The sequence below is a fragment of the Gorilla gorilla genome, chromosome 2 (assembly GCF_029281585.2).
Source record: "Gorilla gorilla gorilla isolate KB3781 chromosome 2, NHGRI_mGorGor1-v2.1_pri, whole genome shotgun sequence".
NCBI classification, from domain to species: domain Eukaryota; kingdom Metazoa; phylum Chordata; class Mammalia; order Primates; family Hominidae; genus Gorilla; species Gorilla gorilla.
The window spans coordinates 211,816,923-211,841,761 of NC_086017.1; the positions used below are offsets into that span (position 1 = coordinate 211,816,923).

Below are 24,839 nucleotides of genomic sequence, written 5' to 3' on the forward strand. Positions count from 1 at the left end.
TATAGCCTATCTGTGTAGTAGGCTATACCATTTAGGTTTGTGTGAGTATGCTCTATGATGGTGGCACAAGGATGACATTGCCTAACGACACACATTTTCTCTATATTTATCCCTGTTGTTAAGCATGACTGTAGTTTCATGCCTTAGCCTGTGCTATTTATGTTCCTTCAAATACTTTACAATATTTTTTATATAACAACATATTACAGTTTTATAGGCTGGCCTTTTGTATTGTAGTTGCCTTTCCCTTCACACATCCTTTCCAGAGATCTTTTTCTAGACCCTTTGGCTAAAATTTAATTGCTTATTTCAGAACTATAATTTGCCCTATGATAGGTGTTTTATTTTTAAGATTGAATCACCTTTCAAATCTGGAAGACAAAAGTATTTTTAAAGCTATAAAAGTAACTTTAGGGACACAGGCTTGATTATGATGATGTCAGCTTGTTACTCTGAATAAGATTTAAGTTTCCTATTAGTTTAAAATAAATAGGACTGTACTTGATCTGTACTGTTGAAATAAACATGGTTTAGTTTGGAGGCTATTTTATGCATGAACTTTAAACATTTCAGTCTAGTCATTACTTAACTGCAGTCATTTTCTTAGTTAAGAGTGACAAAAATAATTTGAAAGGTAGGTATATAATTTGCTTATTTAAACAATGAAGTTGGTAGTAAAAATGTAGACAGTATTTAAACTCATGTACCATTTTTAAATTCTTTTCTCCTCATAGGACTTTTTACCTTAATCCTTGCTGCAGTATTTCCAAGTAAGAGTGGAGATAGATTTACCCTTTCTAAACTATTAGCTGTAATTTTAATGTAAGCATGTAGTGTGATAGCTAGTTTACTCTGCTTAAAAATACAATATTACAATTTCTGATAGTGGCACCAGGGTAGTTTGTATTGTAAGAGCAAAGAAAGATGTGGATAAAAGAAGGCTTTAAGTGGACATGATGCTACTTAGCCCTGTCACATCCTGCACTAGGTTTCTAAACCTTCCTGGGTAGGGTAACCAGAGGGAAAACCCCAAGGCTGCTTTGGTTCCCATTCATGTGTCTGCAGACTCATCAAGTATCGGACTGACATTCACACTTAATGTGGCAGCTTAATCCTCATAATCTCCCAAGTTTCTATTTCTTTTTCTTAAGGCAATTTCCCCTCTTTGTTTTGATTTTTATTTCTCCTTTTTCTACTTCTCTTAGAAAGCTAACATTCAGTTTTCTCTAATTGTCTAAGCCTCAGGTGATGTTTCAGTTATTTTCTGTATAATTCATTTGGCAGTTTTGCACTACTGCATAATATGAGTGTTGCTGATAACTATACTTAAATATTTTAATTTAACTTTGTGTATGTTTGTCTTGTCTTCCCTACTGGTTTGCAAACACTTGAAGGCCATAGCCTTGTTTTATATTTGTGTCATCAAAGACCTAGCATAGGGCTTTGCCCATAGACAGTATTGAAAAAAGATGTGTTGGTTTAATAAAACTTATTTTATGAAACAAAATCAGAGAAGGTAGCAGGATGATTTGATGGAGAGTAGTGTTTCTTGGTTATCAAAGCTGAGATTGAATAAGAGCTCTGCTGTTTGCCCTGGGGCAGTTTCCTTAAACTCTGAAAGGGTTTCCTAGTTGAGAAAATGATATTATCTATTTTACCTTGCAGCCTTGTTTTAAAGTTTAGTGGTAATAGCTATGAAGTGTCTGGTATTGGGCAATCATAGAAGACTGGTAGCTCTTAATATTAAATGTTTTTCTTTTTTAGTTATAAGGGTAAATTAACCACGGTTGCTCCAATGGGCAGCTGGTTGATCCAACTAATTTATCATTTAGACTTTATGGCCACTAGGGATTTATTCTTTTACATGGTTTACTAATGTTTTAAGCCGAGCAAATTTTTGCATTAGGGAAATATGTTTGTATTGGAGAAGTAAATGAGGTTTTATTTAACTTTATTTAAAATATGTGCTAATTTATAACTTTTCTTCGTGGTATCTTAATAAAGACTTGATAAAGAAGGAAATGGATATAAAATATTGAACTTGTAAGTATTTTGACAGAGTACATTACTTCTTCTCATTAAAGTAGGTAGACGAACAGAGGTTGGCAAACTATGTTGGGTCAGCTGCTGGTTTTGTAAATCAGATTGTATTAGAACACAGCCACTCTCATCTATTTGCAAATTGTCTATGGCCATTTTAGCACTACAGAGGCAGAGCTGAATTGCAATACCATGTGGCCCAGAAGCCTAAAATATTTACTATCTGTACCTTTAAAAAAAAAGTGTTACTTAGAAATTTTTTGAGTAAGTATATGTTCTTAAGAATTATGTATTAAACATTGTTTAATATTTTGTTTTGAATTGGCGTTTTACTAAGAGATTCAATTTCTGAGGCTATAAAAAGAATTTTACATAGCAACAATCTTGAAGGGAATCTAAGCAAAGAAATCTCATTTCATCAATTGAGAGACAAGAGTGTGGCCTCAAGCCAAACAACTTGGAATCCAATCCCATCTCCATCATTACTAGTTTTGAGATCTTGAACAAGTTCCTTACATTTCTGTGCCAATTTTCTCATCTGTATATTGGGGATAATAATAGGATTTCTCTCATAGGATTATTATGAGGATTAAATGAGTAGAAGTTCTAAAGTGCTTGGAACAATGTCTGATACACAACAGGAGGTGCTCACTATATTTAGCCATTATCATAATCATCATCATTTAAATGGAAACAAAATCCCTGGTTTCTAATATATTGTGGATACTCAATAAATAATAGCTGAATCTGAATATGAACAGTGATTATTACAGAAAATTGTGATGATTTAATTGAAGGGTTTGCATATTTAATGTAAGGACTACACTTGAGTTCTGATGACATCTTTCCGTAAGGGAATACATATTTTCTTTCATCTTCCTCTCCCACTGCCACACTGGTCTTTCTCATCAGGGTGAGAGAATTAGGCTAATTTTTTTTAATTAGCAATATCTCATCTACTTGAAAACGTGTTACAATTTATAAGATTCATAGAAATAGACAATGTAAAGAGTTCCCTGAGGACAGGAACCACATCTGTATTGTTCACTTCTGTAACCCAGTGCTTTGCCCATATTAGATGCCCAGAAAATAACAATTGAGTTTATGAATGACCTCTGATATCTCTACATCCTTAATTCAGTCTTATTTTTATCCACTAAAATCATGAGATTAGTGAAATTGTTTAAGCACGTAAGGATAGTTTTACTGTTAATTTAGATTTTACCAATAAGCAAGAGTAGTACCATTGGTGGATTTATATGGGTTTGATATATTTGTATAATCCAAAAGAAAGATTGGAAAGGGATGACAAGTTGGTTAATTCATTCTTAACTGAAAGACAGTGGATAGCATAGCACATAAAAGCACTGGACTCTGGAGTAAAACTGCCTGTATTTCAGTCTCGGCTATGTGATCTTGGTCAAGTTACCTTACCTCTTTATGTATTAGCTTTCACATGTAAAATGGGAATGGCAGTAATAAGACTTCCTTATAAGGTATAATATTGTACATTTTGTGAGGATTAAATGAGTTAATACAAATATAACACTATATTATATTGATATTGTTAGATATTATTATTGAAATTGCTAAATTATTTGATAGTTTTACCCAAAGTTGAGATTAGTCTTGATCACTTATAAATAATTTTTATCTTTATGATTAGCCTTTTCAGAATTCTTTAGCTCATCATTAATGACTGTTATTCTCATAGCATTGGAGGTGTTGTACTGGTAAACCTGTCAGGGTCTGAAAAATCTGCTGGAAGAGGTACAATAGGTAAGTACTTGACTCTGGATTCTCTCTGTTAGAGTAAACAAGAAAGATACATGTGCGTGCTCATGTGCACAGATGAACGTACGAAGGGTAGGCCCTAGCAGGGTTTTTTTTTTTTGAACTTTTCCTTTGGAAATAACATAAAAAAATGCGTAAATAGTTTAGTGAATTCTCATAGCCTTCACCCAGATTTTTCAAATGTTAACAACTTACATAAATATTATACAGTTATAAAAATCAGAAATTAACGTTGATTATGATACTGTTATCTATAAAGCCTTTTCAAATTTTGCCATTTTTTCCACTAATGTTCTTTTTCTGATCCAGGATCATTTATTGCATTTAATTGTCGTGTTTCCTTAGTTTCCTTTAAATGCAGAAGTGTTCCTCAGTCTTCTTGTCTTTTATGACCTTGACACTTTTGTAGGGTACCACCTAGTTGGTTTGTAGAATGTTCCTCAATTTGCATTTGTCTGACATTTTCTTTGGTTAAATTGAGGTTGTGCATTTTTGGTAAGAATATAATGGAAGTGATATTGTTTCCTGATCAGTGCATTCTACCAAAAGGCACATGATATTGATTTGTCCTGTTGCTGGTAATGTTAATTTTAAGGTGGTTAAAATTAACCACCCTACTCCAGTGTAAAGTTACTAATATTTCCCACTGTAAGTAATAAGCATCTTGTGGGGGATACTTTGAGGCTATACAAATTTCCTGTTGCTGTCATATCTTCACCCACGAATATTGTCATTTACTCTTGATTCTTGATTCATAGTTACTGCTATGGTGAACACTTAGATTTTGATCCATTGCTTAGACTTAACAAAAACAAAAGTAATCAGAACCTAGCTGGGCTGAGCATGGTGACTCATGCCTGTTATCCCAGTGCTTTGGGAGACCAAGGTGGGAGGATCGCTTGAGGCCAGGAGTTCAATACCAGCCTGGGCAGCATAGTGAGACCTCATAATAAAAATTAAACCTAGATTAATTATTTCTCTTTGAATACTTCTTTAGATATTTGAGGTTTATTGAATAGAACAATGCTTTCTGAATTATTCCTAGCTACTACCCAGTGAGCTGTGCTTTGAACCTCCTCACCTCTTTCTCACCCAGAGCAGCTTTGTGTATATAAAACAATGTATGTATTTGGTATGTGCATGTGTATGCAAGATTTTGTTGACAGGCTTTTCCTTAGCTTTAAAAAAAGTTTGAAAATAATAAAAAAAAGTAATAAAACATTCATCTTTTGAATAATTGATTAAAGTATTGAATATGACCACTTGGCAGAACATTATTTAGCTGTTTAGAAAAGTTTAAATGTTTTTGAGAGTTAATAAAGAGAATCAGTATTTATTATTCATGTACTGTGAGATCTGTATTATGTTAGCTATTTCGGAACATTAAAAAGTATAAATTATGTGTTTGCAGTTTTCAAGGAGTTCTTGATTTGGAACAATATGAGATTTATAAAATGAAGCTACTAGGGATTAAACTAATACCATACTTGACAATAGTAAGTATTGTCTAAAACAGAAGACAGGACAGAAATACAGCCGATTAGAAAGAGGATGCTTTGTGGAAGAAACGGAACTTTAACAGAGCCTTTAAGATGGGAGTGGTAGTGCAATACATATTAAGAATGGTATATGGGGGTAAGGAAGACAATACAAGCAACAGCTTAGTGATGGAAAAAAACATTTGTTAAGTTGGAAAATGCCAGGTGTCAAGATTGTTTATGTAGGGTAAAATAAGAAACATGCATTTCTAAATTAAAAACAAAGTGTTACTTTGGAGTTGTATTATTATAATATGTATAGGTTTTGGTCGGATCATTGAGGTGAATGCTTTTGCATTTATTTGTTAACACATTAAACTCCTTCCTGTACTCCTAGAAGACTTGGATGGGGTAGGCTATACCTTTTCATTATATATCTTTATATCAATATAAAGGTGATTTATATCATTATATATCTTTTCACTTTTGTATATTCTTGCAATATTATCTGACACATTATTGGATTTTAAGCGTATATTGAGTGAGCTAATGAGTGATTGCTTTAAATCACGTCCATTTTTACAGGTTCCATTTGGTCTCTTGCTGGAGCCATGCTCTATGCTGTCTATATTGTTATGATTAAGAGAAAAGTAGATAGAGAAGACAAGTTGGATATTCCAATGTTCTTTGGTAAGAATATATGTAACTTGGGAGGCTATTTACTCTAAATGATTAACACAGGGTTTTGCTTTTGTTTTTTGGAGGGAATAGGGAAGCCTTTTTTTTCCTTCCGTATGATTCTTTAAAACCATTTAAAGATTATGAAGGCCAGTCCCAATGTTTTCCTTACTTTATCCTGCATAGTTGTGCACCTATGAGGGAGTGCCCGTCTCCTCAGTGTGAGACAGAAAGAAACTCCTAACACTTTTTTCAAATTGATGTCTTCAGACTGCAAGTCAGATATTTATCTCACGGATAGGACAGATTTATGCTCTTATAAGCATGTGAGAGTTTACCTGCTGTATTTTACATTTTGCCATTTTTGAATAGTTAGCAAAGGACTGGGGAGACTGCCCCTGAATTATATGTTAATGCTGTCGCAGTCTATGTACTTATGTACATTAAAAATTGTGGGCCATTTAAATGCTTTTCATTTGCATTTTATCTTTAAGACACAGACACTTTTATAACATAGATTCATTCTCAAATTACCCAATTATAGTTTCTGGATATGGTTTATAAATTTTCCTTTGCCTGACATCAGTTCAGGAAAGAACTTGCGATATCTGTAGGACTGCAGATGAAGAACACATTGACAAGATAATCTTTCAAAAGATATCTGAATATAAATAGATAAAGAAGCTCCGTGATAAGAGTTCAAAGTGCAGCTTACAAGGAGTCAGGAGACCTGGAATCCAGCTGTTGTAACTTTATTTATCTCACAGGCATCTGAAATATGAGGAAATTGGACTAGATGAATGGCCTCTAAACTGTGATTTAGGGAATAGGTAGGCTTCTGCGATGGTTGGAAGGAAATACAGTTGCATGCAGGGGTCTAGTTCTTGGACTCCTTTGCTGCTTCACCTGTGGAACAGCTCTACTTTGTTGAGCATTTTGCATTAGAATTTAATTTATAGTAAAGATTTTTCTTATGGCTGGGCATTGTGGCTCACGCCTGTGATCCCAGCACTTTGAGAGGCTGAGGCAGGAGGACTGCTTAAAGCCAGGGATTCAAGATCAGCCTGGGCAACATAGGGAGACTGCATTTCTATTTAATTTTTTTTTAAAAAGACTATTTTAAAACTATTTTAAAACTAAAAATAGATTAAATACTTGTACCTAAAGACTAACAAAAATAAAATGTTTGAAAAGCCATGAGGCTGAATGATTGCTTAAATTCTTTTTAAATATAGAATTCAAGAAATATAGCATAATAGCCAGGTTTGGTTACATGTGTTTGTAATCCCAGCTGCATGAGAGGCTGAGGCAGGAGAATCACTTGAGTCCAGGAGTTCGAGTCTGCAGTGAGCTATGATTGTGTCTCTGCACTCTAGCCTGGGTAACAGAGTAAGATGCTGTCTCTTAAAAAAGAAAAGATAATTTTAATGATATTTTATTTGAGAGTCATAGAAAATTTTATTTGGAATGGAATAAAATGCTAGTTTTTTTTAGTGTTATAGGTAGGTGGTTGGGTCAGTGGTACTTTTTAAAAATTTATACATTGACAAGTTGCAAGAAAAATTGCTTAATTTACTCATATTAGGGAGAGTGCATATAGACATGTGGCTTGTGTTGGTCCTGTTCATATGTGATGTGATATGTAAAGCAATATTGATCTGCCCTGGGCTTTAGAATAGACAGGATTTGGAGAGGTTAGGATTGGGATGTTGGGGGCTCTTCAGGCAAGGGAGTGTGAGCAGAGGCTTAACAGGGAGCAGTGAGTAGATCTGAATGATTGTGCTGGAACTTCGCTTTGTGGAAGAAGAACAGAAAGGCATGTGGCGCCAGATTCTGGGCAGTCGAGGGAATAGGTGGGGTCATTGGGACTTTTGTCTCTAGGTCAAAGGATGTTAATTTATGTGGGATTTCATAGACTCAGCACTTCAGGGACTAGAAAATAGATTTAGATCTTGGTAATGCCACATTTTGGTGTTTCATTAAAACAACTTTGTAATGTTATTTAAGCATTTTAGGTCATGTGTCCTTGCTGTATATGCGTTCTTTTGTTGTTGTTTTTTTAATCAATAGATGTAAGTTGGTGTATTAGTCTGTTTTCACACTGCTATAAAGAACTACCTGAGACTGGGTAATTTATAAACAAAAGAGGTTTAATTGACTCACAGTTCTGCATGGCTGGGGAGGCCTCAGGAAACTTACAATCATGACGTAAGGTGATGGGGAAGCAAGGCATGTTTTACACACTGGCAAGAGAGAGAGAACTTGAGAAGGGGGAACTGCCAAACACTTTAAAACCATCAAATCTTGTAAGAACTCACTATGATGGGAACAGCATGGGGGAAACCACCCCCATGATCCAGTCACTTCCCACCAGGTCCCTCCCTGACACGTGGGGATTACAAGTCAAGATGAGATTTGGGTGGGGACACAGAGCCAAACCATAATAGTTGGGCTCCCTAAAACAGGATATGAGATGGGGAATTTGTGTGGGTGATTTTTTGTGGGGAGTTCACTGAAGGAAAAACTTGCAGTGAAGGAAGCAAGATAGAGAAGGGGAAAGAACCGTGTGGAGCACAAGTATAACTGAGGTTTGGCCCAATTCATTGCAGGTACTGAGGCGGGGAGCAGAGGGAGAGCAGCTAATATGTCTGGGCCTTGAGTCGTGATGGCTGGCCTCGTAAAGCCTCCATCAGTTAGTCATGAGCTGCAGAAGATGGGGTGGAGTGGAGGGTGGGAACTTGCTGGGAAAGGCAGACTTATTTGCCCCCCTTCACAGAAGTGGGGTGGCTGTGAGTCTTTAGCATCAGACAGAGAGTGGGTGCTCCTGCCCTGTTAAGATTTAACTAGGCATCCTAATGACTGGTTTATTATTTAGGTGACATAGTAAGTATCAATTATATACCTACTGTAATTTAATTTTCTTTTAAGAAAGCTGTATAGTTACATAAATCATATAGTAAATTTGTGACATAAACTGTATAGGAAGTACAACAAAATTTATTATAGAATTGTAATCTTTTTTCTTTATATTCTTTACTTTTACTTGTATATAGTCATATATAAACTTAATTTCTGTAATAATATTAGCTAACTTTTATTAAGTGCTTACCATGTGCCAGATACTATGCTATATTGTATGTGTTTTGTCTAATCTTCCCAGAAACCTAATTAAATATTATTAAATGTTATTTTATGCTTATAGATTGGAAAACTGAGGCTTAAAGAGGTATAAGGCTTGCACTACTATTGAGTGATATATAGAGCTGGGATTGGACCCAGGCAGTCAGACTGCCGAGTACACACTTAACCACTATGTGGGATGGCTTTCCTTAATAACTAGTCAGTGGTACTTTGCTCATACGTTGAATAGCTCTTTGTGTGTACATACTTTCTCACTAACTAGTTAGAGGTCTGGGAATGCAGGAACCAAGAGTTTTATCTCCTTTGGAACCTTCTTCCATTATTGCTCGCAAAGCACAAGTGTTTTGGACATAAATAATTGAATCAGAGAGCAAACCATCTAATTCCTCAAAATTAATTTAGGCTGAGTACACAAACACATACATACCAGTTATTTCTTTTAAGTTCTAGGGCACTATATTATCAGTAGCTAAGGTTAACAACCCTTCTTGTTGAGTTGTCCTAAGTGGTTTATTCCATAGTAGTTGCTCCCATACAATGTGGATAGTTGAACTGAGTGATCACCAGTTGCTTCAGACAGTTTTTTTTTTAATGGTGTTGAGCTATTCACAGGACTGACTTAAAAACAAACCAACAGAAGTTTTAGCTAAGGAAACCTCCCAGAGTGCTTTTGTGCAAAATCTAATTTTGATTTTAGAGTTAATAAGCTTGGAAAATAGAAATAAATCAATTTTAACTCTTGTCTCTTTTATACACGTTCAGGTTTTGTAGGTTTGTTTAATCTGCTGCTCTTATGGCCAGGTTTCTTTTTACTTCATTATACTGGATTTGAGGACTTCGAGTTTCCCAATAAAGTAGTATTAATGTGCATTATCATTAATGGCCTTATTGGAACAGTACTCTCAGAGTTCCTGTGGTTGTGGTATGTACTGTTTATTCTCCAATTATTATCAGTTGATTAATTTTTGGATATTTTAAGCGTTTATATTTGTCTGTTTGCTGGTGGCCCTTCCTGTGCACCCCATTCTGCAACACACATGCAACTGAATACTTTAACTCCACTAGAGCAGGGACTTTGTTTTTTAACTTCTGTGTGCCCATTCTAGAGTAGTACCTTGTCCACAGAAGGAGCTCAATAAATACTTGTTGAATGAAAGAATGAATATGAATGGTGTAAATCTGTAAAAATGTTTTAGAAAGTGGAGTATTATGCAAATGAAAGTAGTCATTATCTAATGGATATCCAAACATGTGAGGTATGTGTGCCAAGTATGAGTGCATGAGTTCTAGTTGAGAATCCAGGAGATGGTGCTTATTTAAGAGGCTTTGGAATATCTGTTTGCTTGTTCATAGGTGTTTTTGTTTTATTTATTTTCAGGACCTTTCATATGGGTGAGCCAGATATGTAAACCTTAAACTGTGATTGATTTGAGATGTTAACATACTTTGATATGCTGTATATCCAATATACTGATATGCGATAATAAACTTAAAATAGTTTGAAGACAGTATCATGTATGGAGTTTGAGAGACCTTTCAAATAACAGAGCTTTATACTTAGTCCTATTTTTATTTAATAGAAATTTGAAATGAATAGAATGAATAAAACATAAGTGAATAAAATGAATTTTATTACATACCCATTGAAACTGTTAACTAGTTTTCCCTTGCAAAAGACTGCAACAGAAATAGACTTTTTTGTGGAGTCTTCCTTAATGCTCTGCCTATAGTGCTGTGTCTCCCTGCCCAGTTAAGAAATACCTATTTTCTTGGTATCCCCCATATCACTCTCTTTTGTGTAATACTTAAAGATTTACTTTGTATTGTAGTAATTTATGTTCTTATCTAAACTCCTTTGCTGATCTAAAATTCTTTAAAATCATAATCCATTTGCTCATTAATTTTTTCATCTTTAGTTATGTACATTTTAGATACTCGATTTTTTTAACCTTAACTATTAACAGATGACAAAAGGCTTTAGCCTTTAGCTAAATTGGATCCACCTTAACAGCTGGATTAAGTCAAACAGGCTTTATAATTCTACCTCTTTTTTTTATTATAGTACTCTGCATGATAAACATCCAAGAACATATGCTGTATTTGACCCCGAATGCTCTTTTCACAGAGCAGCTAAGTAGTGGGAACCACAAGTACTTGTTTCCTTTACCTCATCAATAAGGACTCGTTGTTCAGCCTCTGTTCATTACTTCTAGTGACACTTTATTGAGAGATAGCCCCTTTTATTGCAGGACAGCGTTATTAATTCTGACATATACTGAGCTAGATTTTACTTGCCTATAACTTCCATGGATCTGTAGTCCTAACGATATACATTATGGTTTTATCTTGGCTTATAATTCATTTTCTCCTTATATGCCCAAATTATCAGTCTTTATAAATGGCTCATCTGTCTCCATTGGGTGTAATATTTTCTTTCAATTCAACAAAATTGTATGCAGATAGATATTTCAAAATTTCATACCCACATTGATAATTCAAGGTGAAAATAAAGAGCTTACTTAGCTTTTGGTTAGGACAATTGTTAGAAAAATGGAAAACAACAAGAAAATATTTTTTAAGAATATTCAAGTCTTTCTTTTTTTATGCCAAGCCAAATCAAAAGAGTAACACATGATTTTAGTGTTCATGAAGGTGAGATATTTTTGCTTGGTGACAGAATCACATGTTGGCTTATCACTTCCTTAAAGTCTACGTGTGAAGTATTGTCCTGCAATGTTAATAATGCTGTTTTCTTTGTTATCTACAAATCATCACAAAACTGTAATAACTGTTCAACAGTTTTTTAAAAAAATTAATGAAATATAAGCTATACACCCAAAGTTGAATAATATCTGCAAACAGATCTTGAAAATAGCATAAAATATTTTGAGCTTTTTATACTTATATATTTGTATTTTTAATATTTGAAGAAAAACTTTGAGAATCATCTTAATAACTTTATTATATTTTATGTTTCAATCCATCCTAGCCCCTTATCTTTGCTCCTGATCTCACAGGCCTATATTATAGGATAGAAAGTCTTTGTTCAGTGTTTTTCTTTGGTTGTTTAATTTTTTAAATATAGAAATGTATATTTTCTTTTTTTTAGGGGCTGCTTTCTTACCTCATCATTGATAGGCACACTTGCACTAAGCCTTACAATACCTCTGTCCATAATAGCTGACATGTGTATGCAAAAGGTAAGGAAACTATTTATTATTCATAGATATTTTAGGTGTGTTATTAAAACAAACCTAATGAAAGTTGAGATGTGATTAAATTATAAGGATACAAACATAAATAATACTTGATGCTTTCTCTCCCAAGGTGCTTTACTACATAGAAATATAGAAAGTACCGAAGAAATAGATAATTTCCATTTTTAGCTTTTCCATTTTTTCCCTAAATTTCTAAGTTAAGGGCATCATCTTCATAGGTAGTTCTCCAGTTTTTGAGCTGATTCTGTTCCAGATGTTCTTTGGTAAGTCACATTTTATCATACAAGCATTTTAGTTTCTGCGATAAACCCTGTCACAGGCTCCTTCACACTGTGCTGAATGAGCAGCACAGGAATCATGCTGTTTGCAGTAAAAGTTAGCCATCTCTCTCTGGACTCAGCAGAGTGGGTATCCCATCCCTTTTCTCTGAAGGCCTAGTATGGATGTGGGGATTCTCGTGATAAATATTGGCAATGCTAACACCACAGAAAAGAGAATCTGGGATGTTGCTGCCAGCAGCCTAGAAGGGAAGAGTTTATTCAGTGCTCCTGAATGTAGCAGGAAGAACAGAGGTATGCTGTTGCCCAGCACTGAAAGATGGAGCATAGCCATTTATCACACAGTTCAGTATATGTAGGCATTTAACTTTTAACTGCAACTACTAAGTCACAGAAGTGTGTGTGTGTGTGCGTGTGTGTGTGTGTGTATGTGTGTTTTAGTCTAATATAATTTGAAGAGGGAAATACTTCAAGACCCAAAGGCTTATAATGTGTACAAGCAATAATCAAAATTTTAAACCTATTTTTCTCTAGGTCTTAGCCAGGCACAGTGGCTCACGCCTGTAATCCCAGCACTTGGGAGGCCGAGGCAGGCAGATCACTTGATGTTAGGAGTTCGAGACCAGCCTGGCCAGCATGGTGAAACCCCGTCTCTACTAACAATACAAAAATTAGCTGGGTGTGATGGCAGGCACCTGTAATCCCAGCTACTTGGGAGGCTGAGGCAGGAGAATCACTTGAACCCGGGAGGCGGAGGTTGCAGTGAGCCAAGATCATGCCACTGCGCTCCAGCCTGGGCAACAGAACAAGACTCCATCTCAAAAAAAAAAAAAAAAGATAAAAGCAAAATATGCTTAGTGCTGTATATCCTCTTTATTTATAAAATAATTCTTTACTGATATTTAACTTTGTTTTATGGTCAGTAAATTCTTATTTGTCATGGTTAAAGAACTGAGATTCTTTCCTTAATTGAGAATTAATTATCTTACATAACTTGCATTTTCAAAGAATGTGGATATTCTATATAACACTAACATTGCACATTATTACACATCATTCTTTTATAGATTTAAGTAATATCTAGGCCCTTCTTCATCTTCAGGTCATAATCCTGAATATGAACCAAACTGGTTGTGAAACTGGGAAGGTGCTACTTGTTAGAGGATTTTGGTAGACTACTGTGTAAATCATCTTTATTGTACTGATATTTTAAAAACAAAAGCTTTCGTAGATTGAAAAAAATTGCAGCTTAATGTTCAGGAATTTTTAAGAAAATAGTCACAGGGGACCTAATTGTATTAAATGATTAGTCATTTCATAATTATCATTACAAACAATAATGGTTATAATTTGTTTAATAAAGTATTTTAGGGTAAAGACAAAACGGGGAAATGTATGCACATGCAATTAATTATAAAAACATAACCAAACTTTAACTGATTGCCCAGTTCTGGATATGAAGACAATCAAGAAAAGATTTGGTGTTCTTGATTGTCTTCATATCTAGAACTGGGCAGTCAGTTAAAGGAGCAGGCTGTGTGTTGGTGTCAGGATTGAGGTTAGGGAGATTCCATCTGGAAAAAGCAACAGTGTGTGTCCAGAACTGTAACACAAACATGATAAGAGAAATATACTTTTCTAGGGTTTTTAGGTTTAATTAGCTAACTGTATTTATATATAGCTTCTGAAATGTTAGCATTTATTAACATTGTGCTTGAAACAAATTGGTTATTTAAATCTATTTATAATCATTTTATATAATAGAAAGCATCCTTGATCATATTCTATTTGATATTCAGATATATTTAGGAATTAGAAAAAAAATTTTTGTTTACATAGGTAATTTTCTTTGTTGTAATAAATGGCTTCATTTCTTTTGTCTTAGCTTGTTGGAAATCAAATTAGAAGTTTTTTATTATGAGACAACATATAAACAGCTACATTGTGGAAAGTGAACTTGCCTTCTAAAGTCTTCTAGGGCTTTATCTATCTTTATTAAGTTTGCTTTGATTCAGTTATGAAATAAGGTTTTTAGTTGAATATTCATGAAATAATTCTATCAACTATATCTACATTTTTAATCGCATTATTTATAACTTCTTAATACCTTTTCTGATCTTGGATAATTTAAATGCAGCATGGTTTTTCCTGATTATTAGTCATTCTGGCAAATATTCCAGGAATATGTTAAAATATATTGGTAATTTCATAACTAAATGAAGGCTTTTCAGTTTAATGACTATTCTTTCCGGGGTGTTCTTAGGCTGACTCAGTCATTGTATATGAATACCATAGAAATAGGGCATGCATGTTAAAAATTGTCAGTTATTATTCTTGTGTTATGCATTGTGAGTTCCCTCATAAAAGACATTATGCTCACAAAACTCGTTTACTCTGACTAATGGTGCTATGAAATGGAATAGTATATGTTTTCCACCAGAGGGAGTCTTACCTATGACTCCATGCCCTTTTTTTTTTTTTTTTTAATTCTCAAAGAGGGCAAACACAGTTTTCCTTCCCTATTTTATAGATAGAAGTTACTATTTTCATCATTATTTTTAAAGCAAACCTCCTGTGTGTTACACTTAAGTCTCAGTGGTTGATCAGTGTAGGCTTCTTTGACAATCGTTTCTGATCTTTAGCTGAGTCTAGATGGTAAAAGTGAACCAGTGAAAGGGAAGAATGAGTTTTGTTTTGGATGGCATCTCATTATTTTTTATTTTCTTTTTATTTATATATTTGTTTTTCTTATTTTTTTTCTTTTTGATTTTAATACCTCCACCCTACTTACAGATATTTTTTATTTTCTTGACAAGCCTGATAAATGATGGATTGGAGGATCAGACTTGTTGACATCACTGATGAGGCTTGTCTTGTTGCTTGTCTTCTCTGGCTAACATTCCTTAGTAAAAATATTTCTATTTTTTTTCTTTATTTTATTTGGTCATTATTTCATTTTGAGCTTTTTTCATTTATTACTAGATAAGCGAGTTTTGAGTGTCAAATTTGCACTTAATTTGTTTTTGGTACTGTCATAAGGACTGTAGCATACACAGCATACTACAACTGTAACTTTTTATGAAAATATACATTTTTTGAAGATGACTTCAGAAACTGAGGGAGAGAGACCCACTTGAGACTAGGCAGCAAACTGTGAAGGAGAAATGAGCAACATGGTGTGCAGGAGCAAAGTTTCATACTGTATATCTCTACTCTAAGTGTACAATGCCTATAAATGGAAAGTATGCTTTCTTGGCTTTCCTTTAGCTTATTTTCCAAGCAAGAACTATTGTTGTTGGTAATTTAGGTACATGGAATAGTAAGTTGAAGTCTTGAATTCTTATTTAATAATAATACACTTAATACATTGTCAGTGTTTAATTTTGTCTTCCCATTGTTCTTATTCCTGCTAGTTTTCACAAATAGAAAACTTACACTGAAGGGGAAAATTGCCTTAATGATCATTGTGGGTGTGTTTTTTCCTCTATCTTTTATTTTTAGGTGCAGTTTTCTTGGTTATTTTTTGCAGGAGCTATCCCTGTATTTTTTTCATTTTTTATTGTAACTCTCCTATGCCATTATAATAATTGGGATCCTGTGATGTTGGGAATCAGAAGAATATTTGCTTTTATATGCAGAAAACATCGAATTCAGAGGTACGTTTAGTCCCAATACACATTTTTAAAAATAGTGTTTGCTAGATAACTGAGAATTGCATCATGCTGGCCTAGCTTTTAGAGATTTTGTGAGGAATTATTGAAAGATGATAACTTATATGTTACGGCAGATGAAAATAATTTGTTTAGATCTTTTGGGTAATAAGATTCTTTCTCTTTCTTTCTTTCTTCTTTCTTTCTTACTTTCTTTCTTTCTTTCTTCCTTTCTTTCTTTCTTTTTCTTTCTCTCTCTTTTTCTTTCCTTCTCTTTCCCTCTTTCTTTCTTCTCTTTCTTCTTTTTTTCTCTTTCTTGACAGAGTCTTGCTCTGTAGCCCAGCCTGGAGTGCAATGGCATGATCTCAGCTCACTGCAACCTCTGCCTCCTGGGTTCAAGTGATTCTCCTGCCTCAGCCTCCTGAGTAGCTGGGATTACAGGCGTGCACCACCATGCCCAGCTAATTTTTGTATTTTTAATAGAGGCAGGTTTCACCGTGTTGGCCAGGCTGGCCTTGAATTCCCGACCACAAGTGATTTGCCTGCCTAGTATCTATATTTTTTTTTAAAAATAATATGATTCACAGGTAATACCAAAAGGTTTACTGTTTTGCCATAACAAACTTAAATATAGAAAACTTTTATTGGTTTGAACATAATTCATGATAGAATAGTATTTCCTCAGTTTTTCTTTCCAATTTCTTTCTTTTTAAGAATGAAAGCTTTTTACATTTTGCTATAAAAAGAACTTGGTTCCAGTGACTCTGGAGCTCAAGACCAGCCTGGGCAACATATCAAGACCCTGTCTCTAAGAAAATTAAAAAAAAAATTACCCAGACACAATGGCATATACCTGTAGTCCCAAGCTACTTGGGAGGCTGAGGTAGGAGGATCACTTGAGCCCAGGAATTCAAAGCTGCAGTGAACTATAATAGCACCACTACACTTTAGCCTGGGTGACAAAGTGATACCCTGTCTCTTATTTAAAAAACAAAAAGTGAGACCCTATCTCTTATTTAAAAAACAAAAACAAAAAACGCTAACTTCGGACAAGTTCTTGGGAAATTTTATCCTAGTGTTGGTTCTGCCACTGACTTGCATCCTGTCCACATAGCTTCAGCCAATGGAATAAATAAGGTTTGAGGTTCCTTTTCAGCTCTAAAGCTTTCCTTAATTATTGCTTTTTTTTTTTTCTTAAGAGTTCCAGAAGACAGCGAACAGTGTGAGAGTCTCATCTCTATGCACAGTGTTTCTCAGGAGGATGGAGCTAGTTAGCTGTTTGTTGTCTGTAGCCCAGGTTTGTATGTGAGCTGGGTTTAGTATTGAATAAGGTTCTTATCTGTGTCATATTCAAAGGGTTGATTTTCTATAATTAGTTGTTTGAGAGGCAATACAGCCTTAGAGGCTAAAGGGGCTAAAGCCTGGACTCCAGTTCCGTCTTCTCCACATACTAGCTGTGTGGCCCTATGCAAGGTTCTTAATCTCTTGATGCTCCGGCTCTCTTATTTGTGAAATGGGATTACAGTAGAACCTCCCTTATGAGGGTGTTAAAATAGTAAATACTTGGTAAATATAAAGTATGTATAATAGTGCCTGACTCAAATGATCAGAAAGTTTTAACTCATTTTTATTCATGCTAAGGGTCATTTTATTTAATAATATGCTTTAGAAAAATATTTTTTCTCTGATGATAAAAGAAAAATGTAATATCCTGGGGTACAATATACTGGTTGGAAAATACTAGTCTTTATGTGTGTGTTTTACATAACTGGCACAGTGTTTATCCTCATTCTCTGACATTGCTTTGTCATTTAACAATGCTTCTGGAATATTTTTCCATTTTTTACATTTTAAGAAATAGTGTCTTTTATATGTCTTCGATGATAGAGTACATGACATTTAATATTTTGCTGAATGAAAGCTTGAATTAAATGTAACATACAGATTTTGCAGGTACAAAAGTGATTATTTAGAATGAAAGATCACAATAAACTACTAGAATTTTTCTAGTTTTTCTAAGACATTTGCGGGTACAAAAGTGATTATTTAGAATGAAAGATCACAATAAACTACTAGAATTTTTCTAGTTTTTCTAAGACATCTTTAGGCAATTTATATTGAAATGTTTCTTGATTGCTACTGAGTTTTTCCTCCCTATCTAGAACATTGTACAACTCCTGTCAGTTGTTAACACTTATATTAGGCTTGAAGATTAAGTTTCGTTATCCTCATGGTAAACTTGCTTCTAACCTACAGCTAATGGTCCTGGTTTTCTGTTTTTCTTTAGTGTGCTGTTTTTAAATCTAGTTTATACCTGCACATGGTTTGAGCTCTAGTTCTCCAAGACTTTTTGTACAAGGCAGTTACCCCTGCCCTTCCCTGCCCTGCTCATCCTGCTTTCATTTTCTTCCCACTCTGAGGAAATTAAACTCTTCTCTGATTCTTTTGGTATTTTCCTTCTTGTCTCCCTAAGTATCACACTTATGACTTGTGTTTCATGAGTTCTCGGTTTTAGGCATCTTCAGCTGACTTTCCCACTAAGATCAATGAGGACAGATTATTTTCAAGTTTACTCCTCCTCTGCTCCCACCTCATATGCCTCCTGTCTCCATATCAGTTCGGCCTCCTCATCATCCCTGTATAGTTATTGCATAATTTTGGATAGATCTGTAGTCAGTGTTTATATTGTTGTCACTAAAAAATTGTTACTTATAACTGAGCTATGTAGGATTCGTCCTGGTATTTCCCTTATCCAGAGATTCTCTGTTACTACCCTTTTTGGAGAGTAAACCTTAAAGTCTTCTCCTGGGATAGAGAAAAGGCACTTGGCCAACTGTGAAAAGTAAGAGAGGGCATCTGAGTGTCTGTCTGCTTTTTCTATAGACATTATACCAGTCTTCTTGTTTTTAGTCGTTTCTTCACCCCTCCTTACAGAGATATCTGGTCCTGTTTTTCCATTGCTAACCAAGAGTTGGCTGTTATTTTCTCATCTCTCTACTTTTGTTTTTGTCCATGTGGTTTATTCCTTTTAAGAAAAAAATTCCAGGCTGGGCATAGTAACTCATGCCTGTAATCCTAGCATTTTGGGAGGCCAAGGAGGGAGGATCACTTGAGCTCAGGAGTTTGAGACTAGCCTGGGCAACATAGTGAGACCTTATTTCTGTTAAAAAATATATTTTTTAACCCTTTGTTTCCTTTTTAGTGAGGTTTTGGAGAACAAGTGGAACTAAATATATGTTTATGTGCCATCTTTAAATTTAAAAAAACGTAAACACAATTACAGTAAGTCCTCACTTAACATCATCAGTAGGTTCTTATAAACTGTGACTTTACGCAAAATTACAGCAAAACTTTTTTTTTTGCATCAACATTATAACATAACAACACTGAACGAAAAAATGTTATTCGGGGACCTAAAGTCAGTTTCCTAGAACCTATGACATTAAATGAGGACTTTGTATTCTTGAAAGCTTTTTAATGCTGTAATTTATGCATTATTTTTCTTGGGTATGCTGTGCATTGTTCTCATACTCACACTTAAACCTACCCATATCCAGCAAGGTTTCAGTATTTTTAGAAGTGAGAGCTGTGTAAAGAAGAGAGTGAAGACTAGAGAGGATGGATTGCAATAGAGTAGAATAGACTGGGCAGGTGTCTTTGTCTTTGCAGGAGTAATGTTGGAATATACCAGGAGTACAACTAACTGCTAATACACAGTCTTTAGTGTTGATGTCAGCTTTTGACATTGCTATAGAAGTCACATTCATAAGTTCTTAGTACTCCAAATTTGAGTATCCAGTTATTAAGTATGTATACAGTGAAAATAGGTATTTCAATCTTAAGATAATTTGCTTTTTAAAATGTAAACTATAGAAAACTAAAACTGTGAAATTATAATCTAATCACATTTCTGTGGTTTCTGTTTTTAGCTTGATAATGGAACTATACAGCTAAGAGACAATCTCTGGCAAGTTTTTGTAGAAAAAATGTTTCAGTGCCTAGTCTGAAAAATAACAGTTTCAGTTCTTTGAAACTCTAAAATATATTTTTCTCATACCTGTTTTCTTCATTTTCATAATGAAGCACTTTGCTATGTAGCTGTGTACATATCACTACAGTTATAGGAAGTTTCAGTCTACAGTCCATCCAAAGGACCAACCTGCCTTACACATCTCAAGGAATTCAGCTGTTGAAATCATTTGAACTAATCAAGGAATAAATCCTAATGTTCTGGGACTTTATTTTCACATGTTAAATGCTGGAATATATTATGAAAATGTTTTCAAGAAATCACTTAAGTGTTCATAGACCAGTATTTCTGACAGGTAAAATGCTAAAATAAGCTACCTGTAATAAGTGTGGATTATATTTTTGGGTTTTGTAGAATATTGCAAATTAACTACACAAAAAATGTTTAATTTATACAACAAGCATGTTTGTGCAAATTTCATGGGACTTTAAAAAGAATAAGTATTTGAGAAAATATCTGGTTCACTTACACTACATTTACTGCATTATTCTTTTATAGCATTAGGTGCCTTGTATTTTAAATCTGTGACAAACCGTGGCAAATTTTTAAAGGGGAAGTATTATTATAAAATGAAGAAATATGTATTTCTAAAGGCTATATTGCTGTAAACTTAATTGATAAAGCTCTGTTTAATTTAGAGTTTTGAAGAAATAGTCTCCCTTCAATTAAGAAATTTTCATAACGGAATGATTTAAATTGAAGTGACAAAGAGTATTATTAAAATACAATGTTTATACGTGTATTTGTGTATTGTAGATGTATCAAGTGATTTCTAATTTTTTTCACATATGAATGTGCCAGATTACTCTAGAACTAGATGTCTCTTCTTTAAATAATTTTAGTTTTCCTGAATAAATTTGTAATAGTTAAAGTACCAAGTAAGTAAGGTGAGAAGGGATTCTGTTTTTAAAATCACATCAGAACTTTTCCTCTACTAAGATTATAAATTAAATGTAAAATACTCCTAATTGCAATTCTTAAACTTAGGCCTTACATGTACTTATTATGCAACTGCTCCTGGACTCTATTCACCATAGATATCAGTAAACGTATGTCCCAGGATTCACAGGCTTTTGATTAATCAATATTCTTTTCAAGTTTTCTGTGTGAAGAGTTTAGTTCTCTTCAAAATTTCTTAACTAATCTGATTTTTAAGAATTCTCTTTGCAGTGTTTAGCTTCCTATTCACATTCTTAAAATTGCTTTGGTGTTACCATGAGTCTAAAATGAAGTTTAGCCTTCCTTTTGTTTCATTCTGAGAACTTCTATATTATATTACCTTTAAAAATTGTTTATGATATTAAATTTAAAATACAAACAGCTCTCTCTCTTTTTTTTTTTTTTAAATCATCCAGCCCAAAGTGGCAAAAACAGCTCTTTTCTCATTTGGCACCACCAATAATGCAAGTTAAAAATAATGTTGAGTTTATTATACTTTTGACCTGTTTAGCTCAACAGGGTGAAGGCATGTAAAGAATGTGGACTTCTGAGGAATTTTCTTTTAAAAAGAACATAATGAAGTAACATTTTAATTACTCAAGGACTACTTTTGGTTGAAGTTTATAATCTAGATACCTCTACTTTTTGTTTTTGCTGTTCGACAGTTCACAAAGACCTTCAGCAATTTACAGGGTAAAATCGTTGAAGTAGTGGAGGTGAAACTGAAATTTAAAATTATTCTGTAAATACTATAGGGAAAGAGGCTGAGCTTAGAATCTTTTGGTTGTTCATGTGTTCTGTGCTCTTATCATCACACAGGTCATGTGTTGTTCCTCAGGATTCTGGAAGTACTAAGCCGTAGTTAACAGGCTGGATAGACCTTCAGCCAATCTTCTTTCATTATACTGCTGCTTTTCTGTTTCTTAAAAAACAAAAATCAATGAACAACTTCTTTAGAAGGAAGCACCACTGTTCTATTGGTTAACTGAAAGTATGAATCACTGCCGCTTTGCTTGCCCACCTGTTGGCTTTTTCTCACAGGTTTTATTTATCTGAATGATTGTTGCATTTGAATACTGTAGCCATGGTGAGTGAGCAGTTGAAGACTTCCTTTCTGCACCTTCATAGTTAAGGGTTCATCTTCTCAAGAAATAAAGTTGTGCTGGGTTGTTTCAATTCTGTAGATCACCTAGAAACAAGGTAACAAGGCCCTTGGATCACAATGAGCACATTGCAGGTCTTTGGAAATGCTGGGAAGGGGTTACATTCAAGTAACTGCTGACGTCCTTCCTCTCTGTCAGACCCATGTTGGCCTGTAATTATATTTTTCTGAATCTAAAAACAAATAGAAATTTCTGATATCTTTTCAGTCTCCTACTTTTCTTTCCATTCATCACTTAAATCTCATTATTGTATAACGTTTCAAATTATGACCTGGATTGAAGGAAGTCTGTTTTGTCAGGGACTTTGTTAGGTGAACATCAGAATCTCAACTACAACAAAGCTGAAAAATGAGGCAGCCTTAACAGTAAATGCTTTTGGGCCGGGCGCGGTGGCTCACGCCTGTAGTCCCAGCACTTTGGGAGGCCGAGGCGGGCGGATCACGAGGTCAGGAGATCGAGACCATCCTGGTTAACACAGTGAAACCCCGTCTCTACTGAAAATACAAAGAATTAGCTGGGCGATGTGGCGGGCGCCTGTAGTCCCAGCTGCTCGGGAGGCTGAGGCGAGAGAATGGCGTGAACCCAGGAGATGGAGCTGGCAGTGAGCCGAGATCAGGCCACCGCACTCCAGCCTGGGCGACAGCGAGACTCCGTCTCAAGAAAAAAAAAAGTGAATACTTTTGAAATGAGTGCTTTTTGAAGCTTAGAAGAACCATTAGGTTTATGTAAAGCACCCATACTTATTCCTTTAAATAAATTTTAATTTAAAAACATTGAGATATTGGCTTCTGTCAACCTGATTTAATTAATTCTTTACATTAAGCTGATTTTCCCCCTGGCAGCTGACAAATAAGTTCATTGTTCTTGTAGAAGTGAGCTCACAAGGTTAAATGTGAATGTTCTCAAAGGTACACAGCCTTGTTTCAGACGAATTTTAGTGCCCACTGTAAAATCAATCATGCAGAGCCAATTTGGGGTATGACTCCAAGGTATGCAAGGTATGACTCCTCTGGAAGCCAAGTTTTTTCATAGGGCACTGTGGTAATACCCATAGCACTAATCCTCAGTGTGCTGGTTGAAGAAATAAAACGTTTTTAAAGAAGGATAAAGGAGGAATTAATTAGAAAATGTTTTTTCCACATATTAGCAAATAAATGAAATGTCATTTTCATATTAAGTAATTATAGTTATGATCTTGCTTCATTTCTACCTACTCTCCTTTTGAAATATTCTTTATTACTAAATAATATTTTAGGAGGAGTTAACAGAAATAATTACCTGTAACATCTGCAGATAAACTTACATAGCTAACATTGTGTGCTGACTTTTTTAAATGGTGAAGTGGCATTAATGAGATGTTCACTTTACAGAATTTGAAGTTTGAGTTCTATTTTAGTAGTCTGCCGTGTCCCCCAAATCCCATTTAGATAAATTGAGGTTCATTTTTCACATAGACTTGCAATTTTTAGACACCACATTTTTTATAGTAACAGCCTCATTTGCCTGTACAATAACTAATAATACAGTATTTCATAGGTACATTGTATGTGCACAGGAAATTTTTCTTTAAATCTTAAGAGCCTTTAATAAACGAGATATTTTAATATTTTAATGTTACTACATTTAAAAAATAGTGTTTTCCTACAAAATTTTCTGTATTCAGTATACGTTAACTATGAAAATGTCAAACAATGAAATCATTGAAATATATTTAAGGAAAAATTACCAACCAAAAGTAATGAGTACCCTCTATATGCATATTTGCTGGAATGTTCATGTGAAATGGTAACATTTCCAATAACAGCATTTTGAATCTGGGGTGACACAAACATGATTTTTATTTTTGAGCTAGGGATTTTGAAGGAGAAGCACCTAGATGAAGACACCATTTCATTCATGATATTTTAAAATTAGAAAAGTAAAGCTTCTAAATTGAAACTCTTAACAGGTCACTTCATGAAATTTTTAGTTTTAAATTTAATTTTACATGAGATGTCTTTCTGAAGAGCTACTTTTATTAACTTTCACTTAGATCGTTGTATGCTAGGCATTCAGTATTTCTCTACTTGATTTTCCTATGCCTAGTTGTGATTACAGCAAGTATTTAATAATAAAGTCAGTCATGTGAGAGTATCCATTAATTTCAGTGGGTCCTTGGAAGGCAGGCAAAAGATTTCTGTCCAAGAGTCTTATTTTTGACATGAGATGAAATTCTTTTTTTTTTTTTGAGATGGGGTCTCACTGTGTCACCCAGGCTGGAGTGCAGTGGCAGGATCTTGGCTCACTGCAACCTCCCAAGCTCAAGCCATCCTCCCACCTCAGTCTCCTGAGTAGCTGGGACTACTGGCATGTGCCCCCATTCCTGATTACTTTTTTGTATCTTTGGTAGAGATGGGGTCTTGCTATATTGCCTAATTTTTGTGTTTTTAG

General features: G+C 34.5%; 1 protein-coding gene across 1 annotated transcript; it reads left to right on the forward strand.

The window, feature by feature from the left end:
• Positions 1-1,388: 1,388 nt before the first annotated feature.
• LOC129532627 (solute carrier family 35 member F5-like) lies at positions 1,389-21,627 on the forward strand. Its single transcript, XM_055382807.2, has 7 exons — positions 1,389-3,819; positions 5,898-6,002; positions 9,894-10,053; positions 12,241-12,331; positions 16,129-16,283; positions 17,477-17,574; positions 20,207-21,627. The coding sequence occupies exons 2-6, from the start codon at positions 5,924-5,926 to the stop codon at positions 17,550-17,552; spliced, it is 561 nt and encodes a 186-aa protein (XP_055238782.1). The 5' UTR covers positions 1,389-3,819; positions 5,898-5,923; the 3' UTR covers positions 17,553-17,574; positions 20,207-21,627.
• The last annotated feature ends 3,212 nt before the right edge of the window (positions 21,628-24,839 follow it).